Source organism: Chinchilla lanigera, unplaced genomic scaffold (genome assembly GCF_000276665.1).
Source record: "Chinchilla lanigera isolate Chin_1 unplaced genomic scaffold, ChiLan1.0 scaffold00032, whole genome shotgun sequence".
NCBI classification, from domain to species: domain Eukaryota; kingdom Metazoa; phylum Chordata; class Mammalia; order Rodentia; family Chinchillidae; genus Chinchilla; species Chinchilla lanigera.
The window spans coordinates 8804867-8829429 of record NW_004955433.1 but is presented as its reverse complement, the minus strand read 5'-3'; the positions used below and the strand labels follow the sequence as shown (position 1 = coordinate 8829429).

The following is a 24563-nucleotide window of genomic DNA, read 5'->3' as shown; positions in this document are numbered from 1 at the left end:
TACCTTTTAGGTTTTATAAGCAAGTACACAGCTGATGTGAAAATGCTGATGTTTATTCTAAATGTGTAGTACATTTTAAAAATGTAAATCTTTTATTGGTATTTCATACATTGTATTATATAAGAAGAACCTCCAGACAAAACAGCAAGACTAGTGTGGTATCAAGTTATGTCTTACAAAAAGGCCGGGAAAGCAAAACACACATGCTGTCAGGGTAAGTGATATGCGTCTATGGAACGTGCTGTTGTCAGGTGTGAAGACGGCCGTAGGTGTGATAATTGAAGTAAAGATTGGTTTTTTGTAGAGTTATATTGGTATTTTCATTGTAGTTCATATAGGAATTTATTTCTGGTTTTTTTTTTTAGACTTTGTATACCAAAAAACAGTTGTTGAAAATTTTTAATGCTTTTTATAAACACTCAATAAATATTAAAAATTCAATACTTTATTTTTTGATACTTTTTTCCTGGTTAAGTATTCATTGTTTAATACCATGAAACTCATAAAATTAAAATTAATATTTCATCAATAGAAACATTCTAAAGAATAAAACTGGGAATTCTACACTCACACTAATGTGCCTTTATGACAAAATTGGCGTTATTAATGGATTTATAGTGGTTTATCTTTCTTTCTTTCTTTCTTTTCTTTCTTTTTCTTTCTTTCTTCTCTCTCTTTCTTTCTTTCTTTCTTTCTTTCTTTCCTTCCTTCCTCCCTCCCTCCCTCCCTCCCTTCCTTCCTTCCTTCCTTCTTTCTTTTTGATACCAGGAATCAAACTCAGGACCTCACCCTTGCCAGGCAGGCACTGTACCACTGAGCTAAATCCCTGGCCCCAAGTTACGGCATTTTACAAAGAAGGGAGAAGGTGGTAACGTGGCTTAGAGCCGTGGTGGCAAACCTATGGTATGTGTGCCGCAGCGGGCACACAGAGCCCTCTCTGTCGGCACATAAACCAAGTCATCCTAGCAGCCAAGTGTCAGATGACAATTGCTTTTTCTAAACTAAAACCTCAGCAGTGAAGTTTAATTGCAGTGTCAGCACTTTACAGTAAATAAGTGGGGTTATAGTTTGGGCACTCAGCCTCTGAAAGACTGCCATTCTGCCTCAGAGTAATTTGACTTGTCTTGTTCTAGTATCAATTATTTGGGGGCAGGGGAATTAAGAGTTCATTTAAATGTTTGCCTAAGACCAAATAATATGAAAATCAACACTCATAATTCTCATAAAGCATAAGGTAACTATAGAATTTAAGAAAAATAAACACCACAAGTGGAGAAATTTATTCTTTTATCGTTTACTTTCCTACTCATGTGACACAGTAGGTCATTAGAAATGCTCATTAAATTTCGGGTTTTTGTTGATCCAAATCTTGAATCTAACTATCTTTAGTTTTAATTGTTAAATAAAAAAAGTAGATCACAAAATTTAAATTTAACTTAGTATGGCCTGTACATTAGTTTTTTCCCTGTGTTTCTGAATGAACAAAACTGTTTTACAATTTATGGCTAGAATTCTTCACAGTTTAGAATTTATAATGTGACATCATCAACACATCACTAGGACCACTTATCAAGTCTTTACAGATGGTTTCTGTCACTTCTGCTTATACTATTACAAATAGCTTCCTATGACCCAAATGGCAGACATATTTATAATTCCTAAACTAGAAAATAGAAGAATCACCTTGGTAAAGGAGACAGAAGGAGGCCTAAATATATTTCTTTAAACAAAAAACGTATCACCAAAATACATCTCAGCTGTTTCTACAACAGAAATATTAAATAGAAGTCATTCTATAGTTAAGTAATTTCTCCTTTTCCTTCTCTTTCAGGTAAAATTAAGTTTGGAAGACAGACTACAGAACTTTCATCAGGAAGCAGAAGTGCTGTTAGGAGTAGTCCTGAACAGATTATTTCACAAGATAAGAAGCCTAAGTACTACAAATTAGCTTTTCTAAATCTACTGCAACTGCTAACTTGTAGTATACTTTACCAAAATGGTTTAAATCACTTCATGAAATATACTATGTTCTATATAGCCAGACTTTAGAAATTAAATAACCAATGGACGTATAAGAACCAAAGCTTTAAAAAAAATCAGTACTTCACCATGAGAACTAACTTTCACCCACTTCTGTATGACATGAAAGCAGGGCAGAAATCAATTCCTGTACCAGAAAAGAGAGAACAGAACATCTAAAGGCAAAACATGAATCTTCTACTTACATTCTCAGAGGATTAACAATTTCTGTCCTCAGTAGCTCTTGTGTTTCACTATAATACTCTACATCATTCTTTTCTTTGGGTCTAAGTAACACAGTGTCCAGAACAGAGCTAAAAGCAAATAAGCTGCAAAATAAAAACAGTATTTTTTCTCACGTTATAAACATGTCATTTGTCAGCAAACTGATTCTTAAAAGAATCATCAAGAGAAAGAAGCAAAGTCTAAGCAACAAACAGCATAAACATCCATATTTCTCCTGAACACAGGGATCTAAGAGCCCTGTAAGGATTCCCACAGTTCAATCATCAGGCCCAGAGAACTTTCCACAGTGAAGAGAAAACTAACACCAAGAAGGCAAACTACAGACTGGCAATGTTAACAGATAAAAACATGCCCCAAGCGTATTAAGAAACCAAACTTCTGTGCAAAAGCTAAAAGAGGGCCCACAAATCTGAGTCACACTACAAACACATACCATAGGAGGAAGCCTGGAAACCACTTCTCAGAGCAAACACTATGCCATACTCCTCTCTCCCTTTCTGTCCCTTTGCAAAGTCCTAAAGTTCTTTAAAATCACTCGTGAATGACTAACAGCAGACGTGTGCTAGTGTGAAAGGAAACAGAATTTGCTAATACAGATTTTTATCAGGCAATCCGAAGAATATTCCATCGATGCTATAAGGCTTGTTCATGCCAGTATATCCGGGAGACTGAAAGTACTCTGCCAACAAAATGGCTCGGCACCTTCATTCTTTTCTCTGCTTTTCAAATGTTAACATCCCATATTAACTTCCTAACTCTAATGACACGCGTGCAGGACCAGCAAGTTACCTCACCTTCACTGGCACTGCACAATCCTTGGGGCCTAAAGATTCTTGCTTCAATCCTCAGAGCCTAATGATTCTTGCCATGTTAAATTGTTCCACTTTAGAAAAAAACTATATATATGGGGGCAACAGTGCTTCTATTAAAAACATTTTTTAAATAAAGTCATTTTATGATTGCCTCTACCTACTAAAACAAATAGGCACACATCAACCAGTAAGTCATTTTTTGCTATGTGCACAAAGAGACCATATTTATTCACTTCAGACACCCCTGGTATATCTGTCCCACATGTATTACTATCCTTTACCTCCTATTATTCACTGCACTACTTTTCATACTAGTTTTTTAGATGAAGGAATACAAGAAAACAGGACAGGCTTCCAAAGAGTACATTATGGAAGGCAAGTCTCCCTTTCCTGACCCCCAGTCACCCAGTTCCCTTCGCAGAGGAAGCAGGCGACCTGTTTCACACACAGACATATAAGCACACACATGCACACACGTACAGGAACCTGTCTCCATTATAAACTCACCAAAATAAGGTTGAATCTAAGTAACAAGAATTGTAATGACCTTGGATACCTTTCTTCTTTCCAATCATTATCTCCAAACCTTCTTTTTCCATTTTTGGTGGAGTGTTTTCTTCTACCACTTCACTCAAATAGCCTCCAAATGCTGAAATGATAAAAATGAAAATGAAAAGAATTCTTTTAAACTATTACTCTATGTATGTCATTTTAAAATATCATTTGGTTTTTTGATACAAAATTTGTTTCTTAACCTTTGGTTAACTGCTATTCAGACTATATTATAAAAATGCTATTATTCATTTTCAATCTCACTTTCTCCACAATTTCAAAAACACCTTAGAGTATTAGGTAACATGTACAGGGTATCTGTCAAGTTAAATATATTGTTTCCATTATATTTTATTGTTTATCCAAAATGTTTCGTTTTCAAGTCTGGAAAAAAAAATCCAAAGTGTTACTTCATGGTTACAAAAAATGTTCTTCATAAAGATACATTTTCTATTTACACCTGCTTAACACTTGAGATGCTGCACAACTGTTCTCTAGAACTGGGAAGCGACAGCATCCGGAAACTGCCCCTCTGTTCCAGGTGATGGAGACAGCTCTTTCATTATCAGGCTAAACACTAATATCTTGGTGGGACATGCTGACGGAGGAATTTAAGCAACACAGTGAAGAAGGAATCAGTGCAAAAAAGAGAGTCATGTTTCAACCTCTACTTCCTGTACTCCTGAAAATTAAATGCCTAGTCAACAGGAAAGGAAACATACAGCCTACTCTTTCTTACTTAAGTCCCACTTTTCCTAACTAATACCCTTAAAATGTCTAGTTTGATGAATTTTGGCAAGAAACTCATTTAAGCACTGTACCATCCCTATGTAAAATGGTATGAAATGGGGTCCCTTCTTACTAGTAAATAAATGGAACGCATCCACTACCTAAGGAGTTGCAGCGCTCGATTTGATTGGAGACAGGCTGCAGGGATGCAAACCTGGAGTCCGGCCTGCAGCTCTTCAGTTTCACAAACAGCGCCTTCTTCAGGGCACAGGTGAAGTACCGAGTGCCCCTAAAGGTTCCATCTGTGCAGCCTGCACATTCGTCCTCCTGAAAAACAATGGCTTCCGTATGTACATATACCCCTTAGAAAAACAGCGCTCAAAGAATTTAGGTGTTGAAGATGTGTTCCTAGTTTACCCTTTCTCTGACTACCCTCTTTATTCCTGTACTGTGAACTATATCAAGAAGAGGTTGGTGCCTTCACCCACAGCTAATGATTGACAAATTCAATCCCTTAACCCTGCAGGACGTCCTCATTTCTTCCAGAATATGTGTCTACCCCTTCTTTGGTTAACTGAACTTCCTGCACCACTTCCGCACGTAGTAAAATGAGGGGTCAGTTGGGAAACGTAGCTCAGTGGTACAGCACTTGCCCAGAAAGCACCAGGCCCTCGGTTCCATCCCCAGCAATACAAAATAGACAGACAGACAGACACACAGAGTGGGATGAGGAAGCTAATTATTTTAACTCTCTTGCCGATGGTATTCACTATATGGAAACAAACAAGCAAGCAAGAAACCAAAACAATCCAAGAAATATAAGATAAGCCAAATGCATTCAAATTCTCCTCTCCTGATTATGAAATGTTCATTTCCAAAGGGAAATCTTTCCTTCTACCAAGAGCTCAAAAGATCTCTACATATTTAGGTGATTAATTTTAAAGCTATAATCGATACATCTTTGTGGAGAAGGAAGCTGAGGAAGGGAAAAGCTGTTAACAGATCTGCTGTCCTTACGGCACTCCATTCATAAAAGGAACCTAAACACACTAACGTAAAAGCCAACTTTTATTCTTTGAATATAGATCAACTAATATTAAAGCAAATTAGCAGAAGCTTAAGGAGTGGCAAAGAGAAGTCAGGTTACATGGGAATAATATTTTTCTCGAGTGATGGCTTTTCTGACAAACGTAACAGTTTGCCAAAAAAACAAAACAAAACCAAGACACATACACACGGGAAAAATCTTCACAAAACCCCACATGAAAAAGAACTGTAGTTTTTAGGTCAAATTAAATTACCAGTTCCAGTCCAGCTAGTACTTCATTGAGCCCCGGTGGCTGACCAATCCAGCGGATGACCCCATAAAATGGCGGATTCTCCTTCACTTCAGCCAGGGAGCCCACTTCCAGCCCATGTGAGTTACCAGAGGTCATGGGCAAGGGTGGGCTCTCCTGCACAGGAGCATTGTTCAGCTCACCCATCACAGACTGCACTGACAGCGAGAGCGGACTGTGACCCATGCTGCCATTGCTGTTGGGCATCTTCGTCAGACTGAAGGGCAAAGAGTGAAATCTGTTCTCGCTGGACAAGGAGTTCATGGAAGGAGGCTGCAGTGGTGGTGAAGAATGTCCAAAGTCTGGAGATAACTCTGTAAGTGATTTTGCAGGATCTTCTGCAACTTTAAAAAAGTATTCTTAATTAGGGAAATCTATTCAAGAACATTGAATATGCCTTACATCTCTAAAAATCAATACACAGATCTAGTTCAATTGCCCACCTGACCTCTCTATAGGATTCTTACAGGCACTACAAGTTTATTATCTCTACCATAGTGTTCATGCTTCTCTTCCCCACCTCCAAACTTTCCTACCTCAGTCAATGGAACTCAACTGTTCAAAATTTTTAAAAATCTATTACTGATTGGCATTACCTAAGATATATTCTCTGTAATACAATTAAATTAGAAATTAGTAAAAAAGATACTAAAAATTAAGAAACTATTCTAAATCATTTATGGAACACAGAAGAGATGAGAAGTTTTAAAAACAAAGAAAAAGAAAAGGACACAAAAACAAACACTTGTGAAACACATAAAAAATAACACTCACGGAGGAGTCTATCATACACACTATACAACTAGAATGTAAGTCCCGTGAGAATAGCAGTTTTGTTAAGTCTTTCCCCTGGTTGAATTTACAGTGCTTGGTATACCACAAACACAAGAAAGTACTTGTAAAATATTTATTTTAAAAAAGTAAATTAATCACATGTTGTAAAGAAAAGGTTTTTAAAATGTTGCATAAGGAAAATTAACTAAAGGAACAATATTCTTTGCAACTAAATCACTTCTATTTTCTGATTTAAGGGTGAAGCCCTCCATACAAATTTCATTCTTTTATGTTCCATGTAGGTCTTTTAGGATCAGTACTGTCTCATGAAATTATTACATATTAGATTCTAGTAGCATCAAGAAGTCAGGGATATTCTTATGCAATACAGAATCCATATTAATAAGAAAGATAAAATTACAGCATAAACCTGAACGGCTGACATTGCCTAGATTATGGTTGCTAGTTTCCTTTCCTTAGAAAAACTACTGTTTTTCCCTATGGGAAAAACAGTAACAACAGGACAAGAGGGGTCTACACCCAGTGTACCTGGATGGGCCCTGTACACATCCATTATAGTATCCATTATACTATAAATTGCTATTTTCATTTAGTTTGCATACAATCACTAAAACCACGACTATCGAGTCCTGTGCTGAGTGTAGGAGCTCGCAATCTGGCTGAGGAGAAAGACAAAGCAGCAAAACTTCTTTGAGGACATTTGATCTAACCTAGGAGAGGTAGAAGAGCAAAGGAAAGGCTTTACAGATCAACTAAAGAGCTGAGATTTCAGAGACAAGTAACAGTAAGCCAGACCACCAAACTGGAAGAACAGGAAAGACTTCCAGGCAGCAGAAACGATAGGCACACACACACACAAGAGAGAGAGAGAGACAAGAGAGAGACAGAGAGAGACAGAGAGAGACAGAGAGACAGAGACAGGGAGAGATAGAGACAGAGAGAGACAGAGAGAGACAGAAAGACAGAAAGCACAGTACAGCCTAAGAATGGAGCCAGTCCAGTACGGCTGCAGCAGGAAAAAAGAACAGAGCTGAGACAGAGGCTACACCACAATGAATCCAACATGCCAAAGTCAGGAATTTGGACGCTTATGTTCAAGGGTAGGGAAACATTAATACACACTGTGCAAAGGAGAGGCATGAACAGATACACCTTCAGAAAAACCACTCTGAAAAGTAGAGACAGTATGGTGATTGTAAGCCTGAAGCCTAGTGTTAAACAGATCTGGGCTGAATATTGGCTCCATTATTACTAGACATGTGACACTAGGCAAGTTATTTAACTACTGTAATGAAAATATATGTACAAATATCTACCTCATAAAGTTGTGAAGAGAGTAAAATAAAACAATGTATATAAACAACATAACCCAGGGCATATTGTAAGTGGTCGAGAAATGTTAGTTCAGTGATGCTGAAGATGATGACTATGATGACGGTGGTGCTGGCTGTTACCCAGAACAAAGTTTAGAAGAATGATTCTGCTGCAAGGAAACCCGTTAAAGGCCATCCTATTCATCCAGACAAGGACAAACATAAGATCTGAATGAAGACTATGTTCTTAGACATGAAGAAGCAGGGAGAGATTCCATGATATTAAAGATGAAGAAGTCGAGAAGACTTGGTGTCAACTGGATAAGACTGAGAGAGAGGGAGCAAGGGGGAACAGTCAAGGACGCAACCCACACTTGTGTTTCACCCATCCGCCTCATGTCTCCATGTCCTCTCCGCACACCCTCGGCACACTCCAACCTGGCCTCTGAAATTCCTCCAACGAGAGAACTCTGAAGGTCACCAGTGGCTTCAGATGACTAACTCCAGGGGGCATCCTGTGGTCTTCGTCTTCTTGCCCTCTCACCATTCAGCATGCTGTCCATTTGCTCCTTGGCTTCTTGACCCAACAGTCTCTTGGTTCCCCCATATCCCTCGGTCACTTTTTCTCTGTCTCCTTTCATGACTTACCTTCCTTCCACCCTAGCCATTAAGCTCCTCAAGGTTCAGTCACAACCTGTGCCCTCCACCCTCTCTCCTTACACAGTACTATTCAAAGGACTGTAACCACCTTGTGATGACAACTTATTTCTTTCTGTAGCTCTTACTTCTGTTCTAAGCTCCACACCCATACATCCCACTGCCCACTACATGATTCCCTTCTAGGAAGTTGCGAAGGCCCCTTCAATTCAACATGTTCAACATCAAATTCCTCACCTTCTTCCACCACCATCCAAGTATGCAAGCCAGAAAACCAGAGCCATCACTGACACGGCTTTCCTCCAAAATTTCACCTTCCACCGCTATTTAAGTCCTGTCAACCTAACTGAATCTCAGATCTATCAGCCTTCTCCACGTCTTCCCCAAGTCTAGTCCCAGACACCACAACCAATTACTGAGACCTGCAACAGCCTGCAGTGTGGCCTTGCATTCACACAGTCACCCTTCAACCTACTGTCTGCTCTGCAGCCAGAATGACCCTTCCCAGAGGCAAACGTGGTCCCCTCACCTGTGGCTGAGAATCCTCCAGCAGCTCTCCACTTCCTTTTGGTGGGGCGCTCCAGGCTCCACATGACCTGGCTCTGCTGCCGCTCTGCTCTCATCTCATTAAAGGTCATGTCTGTCCCTGCTCGAGAGACACTGGCTCTTTTGGGCCTTGGCTAACAGTTAGCTCCATTCTTCCCCAAGCCTTAACATATGCTATTCCCTCTGACTGGAATGCCCTTCTGTCCTCTCCCATGGTGCCATCTATCACTCTGTAAACCTAGGTAGCTGTCACTTCTTCTGAAGCCACCCTAAGCCCCTAGGCAGTCTCATTGCCCTGATAGCATTCTGTTCACTGTCCTCATCCCACTGCAACTCCGCATCTGCTTCTGTGTCTGATTAATTTCTACCCTAACAATCTGACTATAAACTCAAAAAGGGCAAGGGCAGTGCCTACTTTTTTTCCTCATCATTATAACCTCAGAGAATTTCTGGCATGTAATAAACCTCAATAAATATTTGTTGAACAGATGGACAGGAAAATGAACATGCCAGAAGAAAAGGATGTCCCAGAACTAAGGGAAGATGGAATTTTTTAAAGGGAGTACTTTAAAGAGGTCAAGAAAGACAAAGACAGAAAAGCTTTCAAATAACTCAACTGATTCTAGAGATCTCCTACTCTAAGTAGATCATTAAGAGAATGAGCTACTAAACATTTTAAACGTTTTATTAATCTTAACAGCAGTGCAGTTCAAATTGTGTACATTTTAGTTTAGCAATATTAACAAAGGTCTATTCATTCTGTCTCAAAAAACTCCAAATACTGATTTTAAAAATCCTTTTTTTTTTTTTGATGAGTTAAAAGGACAAGTTCATTATAAAGAACACTGAAATTGTAGATTACCTTCATCAATGTACCATGTATTTTTTGATTTGGATTGTGGTTGTGAGTCAACAGAAGACCCATTTAAGGTATAAAATAATTCAGATCTATTTCTATTTCCGGGGTCTGAGGTAGATCCTGGAAAACAAGAAAGGTTTCTTTTAAAAATAAAGTCAATAGATTTTAACAGTTTTTTAGTAAGACAAATTAATACACAATGTTAACATCTGTTTGTACAATCAATACATGTACACAAACACAATGTATTTTATTATTGTCTTTGGCTTTTAAAATATTGGTGACCCTTCAGTCAATGCAGGAGGGAAACAGAAATAAATTAAAGCCTGTTCATTTTTTTCAACACAAACTGCTCTAAGAAATCACAGTATAATTTATCTCTAAATGTCAAGATTATCATTTGCCACTGCATCTAATGAATCTACTGGTTCACAAATTAAACTCTCACAGCCGTGCATCACACAATGGTGTTTCAGTAAAGGACAGACAACATACCACAGTGTTTAGGTGTGTGGTGTGCTACACCAGCTGGTTTGTGTATACTTTGTGACGTTTACATGAAGACAAAATCACCTAATGATGCGATCTCAGAATGTATTCCTGTCAGGAGTGACACCTGGTTGTATTTTAAACCAGGTGCTGTCAGAAGAACATAATCTTCAAATGCTGTATACAGATCAGAGCATAAATTAAATAAAAAATTTTAAAGTTTAGGTTGGGGAGGTACCTTAGTGATAGCGCACCTATTTACCACACACAAGGCTCTAAGTTCAATGCTGGACACCGCATTGAACAAAGCAGAAATATAAATTTAAAAAAATTTAAAGAAAAAAGACTCGATATTTAAACTTTTTAGAATTGTTGATCATCAAATTTATCACTTAATTTCATCCGTCTGAAAAGTGCAGCACTGTTATTTCTTCTGTATTGATCTACTCAACGTAAGAGTTAACACAGCTGTGTCACAGACATTTCCAGACTCGGCACTAAGTCAGTGTTTACTACGAGGATGAGCCACAGCAAAGAGCAGCGAGTCTTCAGACTCCACAGAAGCCAAGTTCTCGCCCCCAGTGTCAAGCAGATCCCTCTACACTCTGTACCTTTAGCTCAGACCTGCCATAACATAATCAACACCCTGTGTCTGGTGTGCACCAGTCACTCCAGCTATTCAGGAGGCTGAGGCAGGAGGATTGCTTGAGGCTAGGAGGTCAAAGTCATCCTGGGCAACATAATGAGACCCAATAACAAAAAAGGAGAGAGGAGAAGAGGGGAAGGAAGGAGTAAGGGAGGGAAGGCAGGAAAGGGAAGGACAGGGGAGGGGGAGGGAGAAAGGGGGTAGTAGGAGGAGGAAGATGACAAAGAGGAAGACGGGAAGAGCAGGAGGAGGAGAAGAAAATGAAAGAAGTAAGAAAGGAGGGAGGGAGGGAGTCAAGGTAGGAAGGAATATAAGCCCCTTCTTGTATTTTTTTATTTTAAGACAGGATCTCATTAAATTGTTGAGTTGCCCAGGCTGTTATCAAACTTGTGATTCTCCTGCCTCAGCCTCCCAGAGTGCTGCTTTTTAAATGAGCTGTTGGGTTTGTTTAACTACCACCCTATCAAACTACAGAATATGGAGAAGCCAACAGAAAAAGAGGTATAAATCTGACATGTATCATGAGGAAGTTCTGGAAAAGAGACAAAAATTTTTGCTTAGGAGTTTGCAATTTAATGTGTGCCACATCTAGTTAGCAAAATCCCTATTATCTCCAATGTACTTTATCCTATATAACTCTATCCACATATGATTATATAGTTGTGACATTACGCTATGTATACATGTATACACACACACACACACACACACACACACACACACACACACACATTCAAAAGCAGGGGTTTCCAAAACCAGCTGATCACAGACCAGCAAAACACTCAAGTACTACAGGAAACTTCTCAGGTAAAAGGTGAGGAGTTGATGGTTTAAGCAACACCATCTACTTAAAATTGTTTAAAAGAAGTAAGTCTAGATATATGTTTATAACCTTTTTCAGTGCGTGGGCAAATCAGGTATTGTGTAAATTACCAAGAACTGTATCTTGTTAATCCATACCTGTAGCCTTTGGTTTATTATGACTGGATGAACCTTTGTCCCCAACACCTCGTGACATAAAGGCAAGTTTGGGAGGCCTCCTTTCCTGTGTCATGTTATCTGAAACAGTAAATATGGTTTTTTAAATATAAAGGCAAATTTGTATGGACTGGAAGTAAGAAAACAATGACAATAACAAAAACAAAAAAGCTTCTTTCCAACAAAAAGCCCAATTTTTACAATTTTACAAATTCTTTTTAAAGCCCATCAAAAGAAAAGCAACGCTGTACTTCAAAATACAATTCTACAAGAAAACACTTATAAAATACAATTCAGCTAAATGCTTTAAAGTCTTGAAAACTCAATAATATGTAGCCAGTTTTGTTTGTTGAGTTTTTTGGCTTTTGTTTTTTGTTGCACTGGGGACTGAATTCAGAGCCTTTACACTTAGCCACATCTCCAGCCTTTTTTAATTTTTTATTCTGAGACTCCATCTCGTTAAGTTGCTCAGGCTAGGCTCGAACATGGAATCCTATGCCTTGGCCTCCCAGAAGGCTGGAATTACAGGCATGGACCTCCACACCCAGCTATCTGATGTTTTAAAACACTACAAAGAAAACCTTATTCACAGTTTTTGCAGCATTTCTCAAATCAGTATGCTCAGAACACCCCTCTGTATTATGAAGTGTTCCACACTCAAAGATTTCTAGAAGATACTGAGACAAAGACAATTTCTTTACTGCATAAAACCAGAATCCTTAATATCCTAATGCACACTGTGAGTCTCTCAGGAATGGGTATAGTAAACTTATTGGATAATACTTTTTATACCATTCTACTTAGTGTCTCAGATTAATATATTTCACGGAATGTAGTTTGAGAAAACCCTAAGCAGGGCTACGTTATCACACAGGAATGTGCTCATTAGGAATATATGTTAGTTTTAAGAACAGATACATGTTAAGAGTAACACAGATATGGCTGCAAACACACATATAAACAGGAAAAACATGGAGAATTAATTACACACAGATTAATAATGTGGAAACAGAGACATATAACAGGAATATTTTTGGAGAAAACACCCTAAACTTCTCTTTGAAGTATAGGTGCAATAAATTTGGCAACCTTGTTTTTGACAGGCCTTTTTAAAGCTTCAAGCCCAGTTACATTTATAAGATACTCAAATACTGATCAAGTAAATGTAGAAGAGTTAGTATGAAAAGTTTTACCCTCAAAAAGTAAAACAACACATCCGTGAGTCCAACATGACACTTAGGAGTCATACCTGATAAAGCTGTATATCAGCAAAAACGATATCACCCACAGTGGATTTTTGAGGACAGAAAGAAAATAAAGGAAAAGTTTTACATTTTAAATACAAGAAAAAGGCCATTGTTTTAAAAAAGGAAATCATATTGAATTAATTTTATGTAAATTATGGTTGGTAACATTTTCAAGGGTTGGAGGAAGAGGGGAATACACATTAAACTACATATCTTAAATTTGCTCAGAATGTGAGCAAGTGAGACACTGGAATATTAGTTTAATTCAAAAAATATACTGATTGACTTTAACAAGTGCTAGAGTAAAAGAAATGTTATTTGCTTACACTTTTATGATGTTACCATTCAGATATCTATGAAGGTCACCTGTGACAGTTACCTTTGCACTGGGAAAAGTTCCCAAATTATAGAAGATAAACTAAATATAGAAACTTAGCTTCCACAGTTAGTTGTCATTAACTGCATACAGCTGTTTGAAAAGAGATACTTTCATTCGGCTGGATACACATACACCCACAGTTAGCAGGCCTGTAACAAATTCTGGGAACGGCCTTTCCTCCATCAAGCTGTGAAGGCAGCCTCCAGTACTCCTGGACCAAATGAATGAGCTGCTGCTGGGGAGAAATCCATGAACTGGGCATGGAGTTGGAAACTATGGTCACCTTCCGTCAGAGACTTTGAGAAGGAGTCAAATATCAACTTTAAGGAACAGGACACTGCAACTGAATCCTCAGCACATCTAGCTTGCCATCCAGCAATTATGTGCCAAGTATTTCTTATTACTTCTTCACAACTACGATCATGATCCAAAACCATGTGGATCATAAAACAAAGCCTTCTCACTCAAGTAACTTTTAAGAGATGGCTAACTTGTAGAAAACAAAGGGAAAAACTTAGCAGAAAATGTTATAAGATTAAAATAACCATAATTAAAAATGTTAAAAGAGATAGCAAGATCTCACCACCAAGCAGCACAGCATGTACCAAAATGTACACTGCAATCCTATTCATAACAACCAGAAGCTGGAAACAATCAATTCTACAAAATAATGGATTAAAAAAAATTGTGGTCTACTCAAACAGTGGAATACTACATAACAATAAAAAGGCGTAAACTATTGTTATACACAACATGAACAGTGGTTTGGGCAAAAAAAATAAAGACCTAAAGTGTGCATAACATACTCAGCAGAACTGCATGCAAAATGATGACATTAGCAGGTTATCTATTACTCCTATTTATTTAATCAGAAAAGGAAAATCCCTTGGAGAATCCTCAAGTTGAAAATCCTAACAGTAAACTAGTGAGTAAGTTTTTACTAACCAAAAGAAATGCCTGTGTATTTGAATGACTCATTAAATTGAGCAACACTGCTTAATTGATATATTGCTGAGGAATTACGTTCAGCATAATTCAGCCACAGTATAATTCAGACCCAAATGACAAATTACCACCACAGAAAAATCTTGTGAGGAAAATATAAATTCACTTGACTAGAACAAGGTATTGTAAAATCTGATGCCAAGTGTAGTACACATAGCAATTATCAAAAAATGTCCCTGATGTTGGATTACTGGTAAGAATAAATACTTTCCTTATATTTTGGACAACTGTATATAAAAAGTGTATCTATGTGAGACCTTAAAGATGATACCAGAGTTGCATGCTGAGATCTGGTGATTCAAAATATCCTTTTTGGGGCTCTGTCTCATAGGACCAGAAATTCTGCCTATGTGGACATCACTGAGGGTGATTCAGACCGACAAGCAATCTCTGTAGAAGGCATTTATCACCACCTATCAAAATATAAACTGTACACCCCTTTTGGCCTAGCAGTCCTGTTCCTAGGAAGTTATCTTTTACCCACTCTACTGGCACACGTGCAATCTGACACATTAGCATATATGAAGTTATTCCCAGATACTATATATAAAAGAAAAAGATTGAAGATAACCTAAATCATCAGGAGGGGAATGATTTAAAAAGTTTATAAAATATTCACAAAATACAATGCAATAACTTAAAAGATTACTTCTGCAATTTATGTACTAATACAAAATGACCTTGAAAACCAATTGTTAAAAAGGAGGGCATAACTTTCACTTTAGGAAGATAGAGTAGGTATAATTTTCCCTATTTGCCCTGCTAAGTACAATCAAAAATTTTGGACATAATTTGTAAAACAAATATTAGACAACTTTGAAAGCTGGAGAGGAGCATGGAGACCACCTAGGGGCCTCAGGCTCAAGCAACTACAAGAACAGGATTTCCCTAGGTTTCCTCCTAGCCTCCTACATATACTAGTCTTAGAGCTGCAGAAGTCAGCAACCTAGAAACATCCATGGCCACAGACAAAAGGAAGCCTCAACAAGTCAGCTCCCTGTAGCCAAAGGACAGCACTTCTCCCCAAATCAGACTCAGTGCAATCCCCACAAAATACCAAGATGTTGTGTAGATGTACACAATTCAATTCTAAAATGTATGTAGAGAAGGAAAAGATCTAGAGTAGAAAAAATATTTCTGAAAATACTTTTATTTGCAAGACTTACTATTTAGCTATAGTAATTGATACTACATGGTATTGACGGTAGGCTAGAACACACAGATCAATGGCATAGAATCGAGAACTAAGAAACAGGCCCTTGCAAATCCACCCATATAATTTTGGATAAAGGTACAAAAGCAAGCCAACAGAAGAAAGACAGCCTCTTCAGCAAGTGGTGCTGGAACAACAAGGTATCTATAAAGCTAAAACTTTAAAAATTTCTAAGGTTCATATCTTACAAAAATCAATTAAAAATGAGTCATAGACAAATGAAAAATGTAAAACTATGACTAAGCTAAAAAAAAAAAAAAAAGAAAGGATGCAAAGAAATTCCATATATTGCTGGTGGGAGATAAAACAGTGTGGTCACTTTGAAAACAATCTGGCAGCTTCACAAATGACTAAACATAGAATTACCCTGACTGAGCAATTCCACTCCTGGTCATACACCAAAGAGAACTGAAAACATATGCTACAAAAAAACCTTTACGTAAATGTTCTTGGCAACATTTTGTATGACAGTCAAGTACCAGAAACAATGTAAATGTCCAGCAACTGATGAACAGATAAAACAAAATCCACTAGCATGCTATTCAGCTATTAAAAAGGACTTGAATACTGATACATGATACAACAGGAGTAAGTCTTGAAAAACACAGGCTTAAGTAAAACAAGCCAGTCACAAAGGTCATTTACATGAAACATCCAGAACAGGTAATTCCATGGAGACAGATGGGTAGTTGCCAGGGTGCTGCAGAAAGGAGGTTCCAAATGACAAAAAAAAATTTGGAACCAGAGAGTAGTGATAGATGCAAAACATTGCAAATATACTTAACATTATTGAAGTATGCTTTCATAGGATGAAGTTCTAAAGCTTTTTACTATTAATGGTATATAAATTATAAAATCTTCTAAATCTAGAGTTGAGCAAAAGTTGTTGGGATTGACACTAAAAGCATGAATCTGTACAAGGAAAATTTTATAAATTTGACTTTGTAAAATCAAAATCTTTTGCCCCATGAAAGACTCTGTTAAGAGGCTGAAAAGATAAGCTGCAGACCAGGAGAAAATATTTATAAATTATGAATCTTACAAAGGACTACTACTGTACCTACAACATGCAAAGAATTATCAAAACTCAACAGTAAGCTGGGCATGGTGGTATATACCTGTAATCCTAGCACTCAGGAGGCTGAGGCAGGAGGATCACCATGAGTGTGAGGCCAGCCTGGGCTACATAAGCGAGTTCAAGGCCAGCCTGCATTACACAGGGAGACTCTTCTCAAAAAACAAAACAAATAAAGACTCAACAATAAAAAATAAACTAGTTAGAACTTAGGCAAAAGAGACAATTTACTAAAAAGACATATTACAGATGACATTAAACACATGAAAACACGCAATATCATGAGTTATCAGAGAAACTCAAAACTACAATGAGTTATCACCCCACATCTTTCAGAACAGCTAAAATTAATAATGATAACACCAAATGCTGGTAAGGATGTGGAAAGATGGGTTTACTCATATTACCGATGGTCATGGATAATAGTATAGTCACTCTGGAAAAGTATAACAGTGGCTTTAAAAACAAATCATGTAAATATTATATGAGCTGCATACCTGAACATTTATGCCAGAGAAATGAAGATTTGTGTTCGTTCAAGAAAACCTGGACACAAATCTTTACAAAAGTGTTTTTCTGAGGGCTAAAAACTAGAAAAAAGTAGGTGTAGTTCAATGAATAAACCATTGAACAAACAGTGGCGCATTTCTAACATGGAGTCTTATCTGCAACAGAAAGGAAGAAACACCATGATGCACAAAACAAAAATGAATCTTAGAGAAATATGCTGAGCAGAATAAGTCGATCCCAAAAAGTTACTGTGCTCTACATAACACTCTTGAAATGACATTAGAGAAATGGAGCAAAGGTCGGTAGTCGTCAAAGTTAAGGAGACAGTGGGAGTTCGAGGAATGGAGCTGTGGGATAATAAAAGGGCAGTGTAACGGGTCCTTGTGTTGGCTGCTATGTCGTGTGTCTGGACCACACTGGATCAATCCCAACTGTGAGCCTGCACTGCAGCTTACCAAGATGTTACCATTGGGACAAACCAGCTAACGGGCAAATAACCTTTCCCTGCAGGTGAATTGCTAATAATTTTAAGTGTCTGTAAACCACATATCTGATAAAGTCTTTTTATTTGGAATTTATGAATAATTCCCAAAACTCAGTAATAAAAAAATTGGTCAAAGGATTTGCACCAAGGGTGATACACAGATGAAAAATAAGCACCTGCAAAAATGTCTGACATCACCGGTCACCAGTGAGATGCAAAGCCAAAAAACTCACTAACAACAGTAGCACCCATTTGACAGCTGAAAATGTAGTGAAAAGCAATGAAAGCATCTGACCATATAAAGATCAGTACCTGAATTCTCATAGCCTCATTACTCATAATGGCCACAAACTAGAAACCACCCAAATGTCCTTCAGCAAGTGAATGACTAAGCAAACTGGAATACTTGTCAGCAATGAAGAGGTCAAGAGGGAAAAATCAGAAAATAAGCAGGCTGAGTAAAATAATCCAACCCCCACAAAAAAAGCGCATCCAAGTTATTCCACTTATACAAAATTCTGGAAAATGTAAGCAAATGTGTAGTGACAGAGGATAATCACTTGCTGCCTGAGTTGGGGTGGAGATGGCACAGGCACAGGGGGCGATCCCAAAGGACACACTTTGGGGCAAGGCCATGGTCACTTTCTTGACGCTCTCATGGGTGCACACTTATGTCAAAACTTAGCAAACCGCACACTAAATCTGCGCAGCTCACTGTATGCCAGGTGTATCTCAAGAAAGCTGCTCAATACTAAGAAGGCGGGTCTTAAAGGGTAGAAACAAGCGAGTTTGGAATGAAAAGAAAAAACTGCTGAAGGATACAAAAGGAAATAAGAAAAATGGGACCAATATCTGCAGGAAAAGTTCTCACCAGATACCTTTGAAAAATTCTGTGCAACTGAATGTACAGCACAGTCTAAAAAAATAAACACCATTATACTCTAAGCCCCAAAACCAAAAAAGAAGACACAACTGAGCTGGAAAAGCAGAAGCATGTGATTTAGGGGTGTCACTAATCGATATGCCTCATCACAACAACTTCAAGAACCTGAACATAATGTCCTAGTATATGTGTCAGCATTCTGAACAGCAACGAAGAGAGGAAAATTTTTACAGCATGTCTAAGATTTCTGCATCTTTCAGTCTAAAGTATCCAGAAGCCAACAGTAACAAAAAATTGACTGGGATAAATTCTTTCCTAATCTCACCAGCTGTTCAACTGCTCCAAAGAGAATCTTTCTTAAATGCTGGAAATATTAATTTTGTCCCACAAATGAAGGTAATTGGGCAAGAAAAAGAAACTAAGCAACTAAAGGAGACACTATGACTCTTTTTTTTCCCTCAAGAAAAGAATGTTAATGATGACATGAAATACAGATGAAGATTCATTCAAATAAACTAAATTAATTTTTGTTTAAACAACTTTAGTTTTTAAAGTCTGTTTGCAAGCTTTATTTTGTTGGCAAATAAGCATAATTTATGTATTATGCTACAAAAGCTGGTATCATTCTTAATTAGCTCCTATTCAGGGGTGCTGAATGCCAAGCTGTAAAAGAAAGGAACAAAGAGCACTCTTCTTTCTCTGCCTCACTCTCCGCAGCACCACGTCGGTGACAGCTACCGATCTCGAGGACCACCGTGCCTGACAACTGCCTCCCCACGAGCTTTATTATTTTAATTCTTATCGATATTTAAATGAAATATCATTATAAATGTCTTTAAGATAAATACTGCTAAAGAAAAATTCTTTGCCAAGTTATATTCATTTCTACCACAGGAAAAATAGAAATGGTAGCTTTTTTCTTTTCTTTTCTTTTTTTCCTAAGTGCTACTGCAGAACCCAAGATAATTTACATTTCAAACCACACTGCGAGGTGGAAAACACACTCAGAGAGAAATACAGCTGAAGAATGGCGGGGGAAAGCACTTCAAATCTTTATTCCACAACAACTGAGAAAAACACCATCAATTATACATAAGCGAACTTTATACTTCAGGTATTTCTTTCTTTCCTTAATGATAAGACTAACCATGATTTCTCCAGTCTCCCAAATTGCTCAATACAACAACGTAATAAATTATATGCAGTTTTAAAATGTAAAATTCAAATAAATGCAACTAAAGGAGGTAGAACGGATAGTTAATCTAAAATGGATAAGGTTTTAAGCTTTCAAAAGTGTCCTTCGAACACCCTTCCCCCTCACACCAACAAAAAAATAATTATATAGGAAACCCACAAAGTTTCTTGATTTGGTGAGTGAAGTGAAGTTACATTTAACTTTGCTATTCTGGCAAAACATCATTAACCAGAATTAGTTAACCCTGCAAGAATACATACATAATGAAAGACAAAATTTTTACACAAGGAAATCCCTTAACCACTTAGCAAGTTAACAGAATAAAATTAGCATAACTATCCCAATGTGTTTGAAACAGGGTCCTCAACTTAGCTCCACTAACATTTTGTACCGGACAGTTGTTGATATGTCCTGTTGTGGAGCTGTCCCATAGGATGTCTAGAAGCATCTCTGGTCCCTACCCAGTAGCTACCAACAGTATCTCCCACCTCAGAGTGAGGAACAAAACACTGCCAAATGTGCCCTGGGGGCAAAATCACTCCAGGTTAAGAACTATAGGCTCCAATCTGAAAGAACCTTCTTAGGAAGGTTTTGTACTAATTCCAATGGAAGGAAGAAATGGAGGAAAGGAAGGAGGGAGAGAAGAAAAGAGCTAAGCAGAGGAGGACAGCAGAGGAGAGGGGAGAAACAAAAAACTGGAACAATTCAGTGGCAGCAGCTGGGGACCTGCCTCGGTGGTATGGCACTTGCCCAGAATTCCTGAAGTCCTGGGCTCAATCCCCAGAACCATGAGAAGAAGAAAACTGTTACACAATCAAAGTAATATATATTTTAAATAACAAAAGATGGGAAAATTAAAACTAATCACAAGTGTCACCATACCTTCCCAGGGAAATCTTTTCTTCAGTAAGTATGTCTACATCCAAACATGTTTACAATTTAAAAACAGAACTGCTATGGTACAGGGAGTTCCTATCAGACCATTTCTTCTACAGATGATGGATATAAACTTTAACAACAACAAAAAAACCTGTGTGCAGGCAATATTGAAGGAAAAAAGCAGATGATGAGGCAACTCAAAGGAACAGCGGCCCTGGTGGTCTAGTGGTTAGGATTCGGCCTCTCAAAGGAACAGCAGCACAAACAGAGTCTAGAATTGTTCCACGTACAAAAAGAAAAAAATAAACTGTGCTCTATTCTCAAAAGGAGAAAAATCACAACAGCTATCAATCCACAGATGGTAAAGATTTTGGAGTTAACAGATAAGGATATTTAAAACAGCAATCATAACTACGGTATATTCACAAAGGCAAAGGGAAATCTGCTTAAAGAAATCCCTGATCAAGGAAATTAAAATTATTTAAAACAAACAAAAGAACCAGACACAAAGTGTTAAAAAGAGCTTCGAAAAACATCAAAATGTAGTACCTGAGAAAATAATTCACTGGATGACACTATGGGGTTTGAATATGGTTTGTGTGTGTCCCCCAGAGGCTCAGATGCTGCCAGTGTGGTCCCCAGCAAGGCAGAACAAGGTGGCATACTGGCGTACTACCACCTTCAAGAGGTAGGGCCTAGTAGAAAGTAATTTGGTCACTGGGAGCATCAGCAGGGAAAGTATACATGCTGGTCCTATGAAGAGAGTTCTCAGCACAGTAGGCTGCTATAAAAGAGCAGGAGCAGCCCCTCCCCATGCTCTGGTTTCCTGTCCCACAGGCAAGTGAGGCCTCTGACATACACCCCCAGCATGAGGCCCTCCAGGAAAGCCAAACCAAGGAGGACACTCAGTCTTGGATTTCCAGTTTGTAAAACTGTAAGCTAAGTAAACCTCTTTTCTTTATAAAGTACCCAGCCCTTACAGCAATGTCACAGCACAATGAGGATTAAAGAAAGAAAGGTCAGCAAGGTAGAAGATAGAACAAAAGAAATCATCCCAGAATAGACATAAAAAATTTGAAAAAAGTTAACAAAACCTCAAAGGGCTTGAGGAACATTAAAAATTCTAATGGGGAGCTAATTGAAGTCACAAAACAAAATGGGACAGAAAAAGCATTTGGCTAAATAAGAGCTAAAATTTCAAATTCAAAAAGTTTAGCAAAACTCCAAGAAAGATACATTTGAAGATAAACATACTAGACAGATCATAAACTTCTCTAAACAGAATATAAAGAGACAATCTCCAGCTCACCCAGACAGAAACAACAAATTACCATGGTGGCTATTTAAGATAAACAAGGAAAGAGGGCAGTAACAACAAAAATAGTTTCTTTAAAGGTGATAAAAAATATTCTAAAATTGAACATATGACTTCTCATATTTGTAAATACACTAAAATACTTGGAAATATATACTTTAAATAACCAAATCTTAAGATTGTGAAATAATTCTCAATAAAGCCATCATTTAGAAGAATCAATTGTATGTTTATACATCAGTAAAATGCTATTGGAACATATATCTTACTTTATTTATTTGTTTGTTTGTTTATTTATTTATTTATTTTGGTCTTTTTTTGGTAGAGTCTTGCTCTGCAGTTCAGGCTGGCCTTGAGCTCACTTTGTAGCCCAGGCTGGTCTCGAACTCGCAACAATCCTCCTGCCTCAGCCTCCCGAATGCTGGGATTACAGGCATGCGCCACCATGCCCGGCTAATATGCCTTACTTTATAACCTATAAAAATGTATACAGCACTTGGAAGGCTGAGGCAGGAGGCTTACCATGAGTTTGAGGCCAGCCTGGGCTACAACAAACAGATTCAAGGCTAGCCTAAACTACATAGCGAGACTCTGCCTTAAAAAACAAAAATGCATACAAGCTCTTCACAGAAATAATTATAAAATTTTAGTAAAATGAGATTAAATATATGAGAAGATATGCAATGTTCATATGCTAGAAGTTTTAATATAATCAAAATATCAGCTCACCTCAATTTGTACTATAGATTCACTGCAATTCCAATCAAAATCTTAACAGAACTCTCTTGTAATATTTGAGAAGCTCATAGCTGAACTTACAGTGAAAAGCCAAGGGCCAAGAACAGTGAAGATACTCATTAAGGAAAAAAGAAAATAATAAGAAGGGAAAGAAGGGATACATACTCTTAACAGCTACCACAACTTCTAACACTATGATAAAGACGGGCAATAGGCCTTAGTGTAGGGAAGGGAGACAGACTTACACATATATATCAATTGCAAACTGACTTATACACAGCAAGCATGGCGATCAAACTGTGCATTTGCACCCATGTTTTATATCCAACACAAAATCAAAGCTTGATGGATAACAGAAGTGAAAAGCAAATCTGTCGAAGTTTTAGAAGACAATATAGAGGGCTGGGATGTAGCTCAGTGGTACAGCACGTTCCTAGATTTGCAAAGCCCTGGATTTGACACTAAGCATGGTCAAAAAAAAAAAAAAAAAAAAAAGATAAATGATCATGTAGAATAGGAAAATTGAGAATGGCAATGAGACAGGACTAGTGCTACCAGTATTAACACATAAAGATGCACTACGCACAATGTGTTACTGATGCACGGGGAGACCGAATGGAAATTCCAGAGGTACACCAAGGTACACATAGGAAATCAGTACAACGAATGTGCCATCTGAAGACAGTAGAAAAAAGGTGGACTTGCTAATAAATGATGTTGGAACAACTGGGTACTTATTTATGGGAAAGGAAAAGAAAAGAAATTCTGTCCATATTTCATATTATACACTACTTAAAATAAAAACAGATCACAGATGTATATGTGAAACATAAAACCACAAGGGCACTAGAAGAAAACACAGGGAAATTCTTTATAACCTTAGAATGACTCAAAATCCAGAACCTAAAACACAATTGACAAATTTAATTGTGTAAAAAATTAAAAATCCTGCGTGGCAAAAAGCCTAAAACGCAAAGTCAAAAGAAGCTGTTCTAGATGAAATATGCCAGATACAGAGGACGAATATTGTACGACTCCACTTATATGAGATACCTAGAATAGACACATTGATAAAGACAGAAAGTAAATTTCAAAAGTTACCAGAAGCTAGAGAGGACAGAATGGGAGTTATTTCTCAATAGGTACAAAGTTCCTGTTTGAGAAGATTAAAAAGATCTGGCAATAGCACTGATTATTGCTCAACACAGTAAATGCACTTTAAACCACTGAATTGTACACTTAAGAATAGTTAAAATGGTAAACTTGTCACATAATAAAAATAAAGAGGTTTCCAGATAAATAACAAAAAAAGACAAATGGCAAATAGGATGGGAAAATAGAACATTTATGCCTCATATCACAAAAGAGTTTACCACAGTAATATATAAAGAAGAAACTAATGATAAAAAACACCCATATCCAACTGAAATACTGACAACAGATATGAACAGTTAACACCAAGACAATTATAAACTACCCTTAATCATACGAAAAGATGTTCAACTATGCAACTTAAAACTATACTGGAATATATTTTTTACCTACAGGTTGGGAAAACAATATACTCTCATACTAAACCTATAACAAAAGTTACCCTTGCATTCTGCTGGTATAAATAATTGCTAAAACATGACTGAAAGCAATGAACAGTATCTGTAACAC

At 37.6% G+C, this 24563-nt stretch overlaps 1 protein-coding gene across 6 annotated transcripts in view; it reads right to left on the bottom strand.

The window, feature by feature from the left end:
• Positions 1–24563, bottom strand: part of Cyld (cylindromatosis (turban tumor syndrome)) — a 57059-nt gene that overhangs the window by 16496 nt on the left and 16000 nt on the right. For 4 of the 6 annotated variants that reach the window (XM_005388275.2, XM_005388277.2, XM_005388276.2 and 1 more), the window contains exons 5-11: positions 13228–13236; positions 11961–12059; positions 9869–9985; positions 5660–6039; positions 4520–4685; positions 3585–3726; positions 2226–2348 (exon numbers count right to left, since the gene is read on the bottom strand). In XM_005388275.2, the coding sequence (XP_005388332.1) occupies positions 2226–2348; positions 3585–3726; positions 4520–4685; positions 5660–6039; positions 9869–9985; positions 11961–12059; positions 13228–13236 (1036 nt within the window). The remainder of the gene's footprint in view (positions 1–2225; positions 2349–3584; positions 3727–4519; positions 4686–5659; positions 6040–9868; positions 9986–11960; positions 12060–13227; positions 13237–24563) is intronic. The other 2 variants (XM_005388278.2, XM_005388279.2) reach the window with 2 other exon arrangements.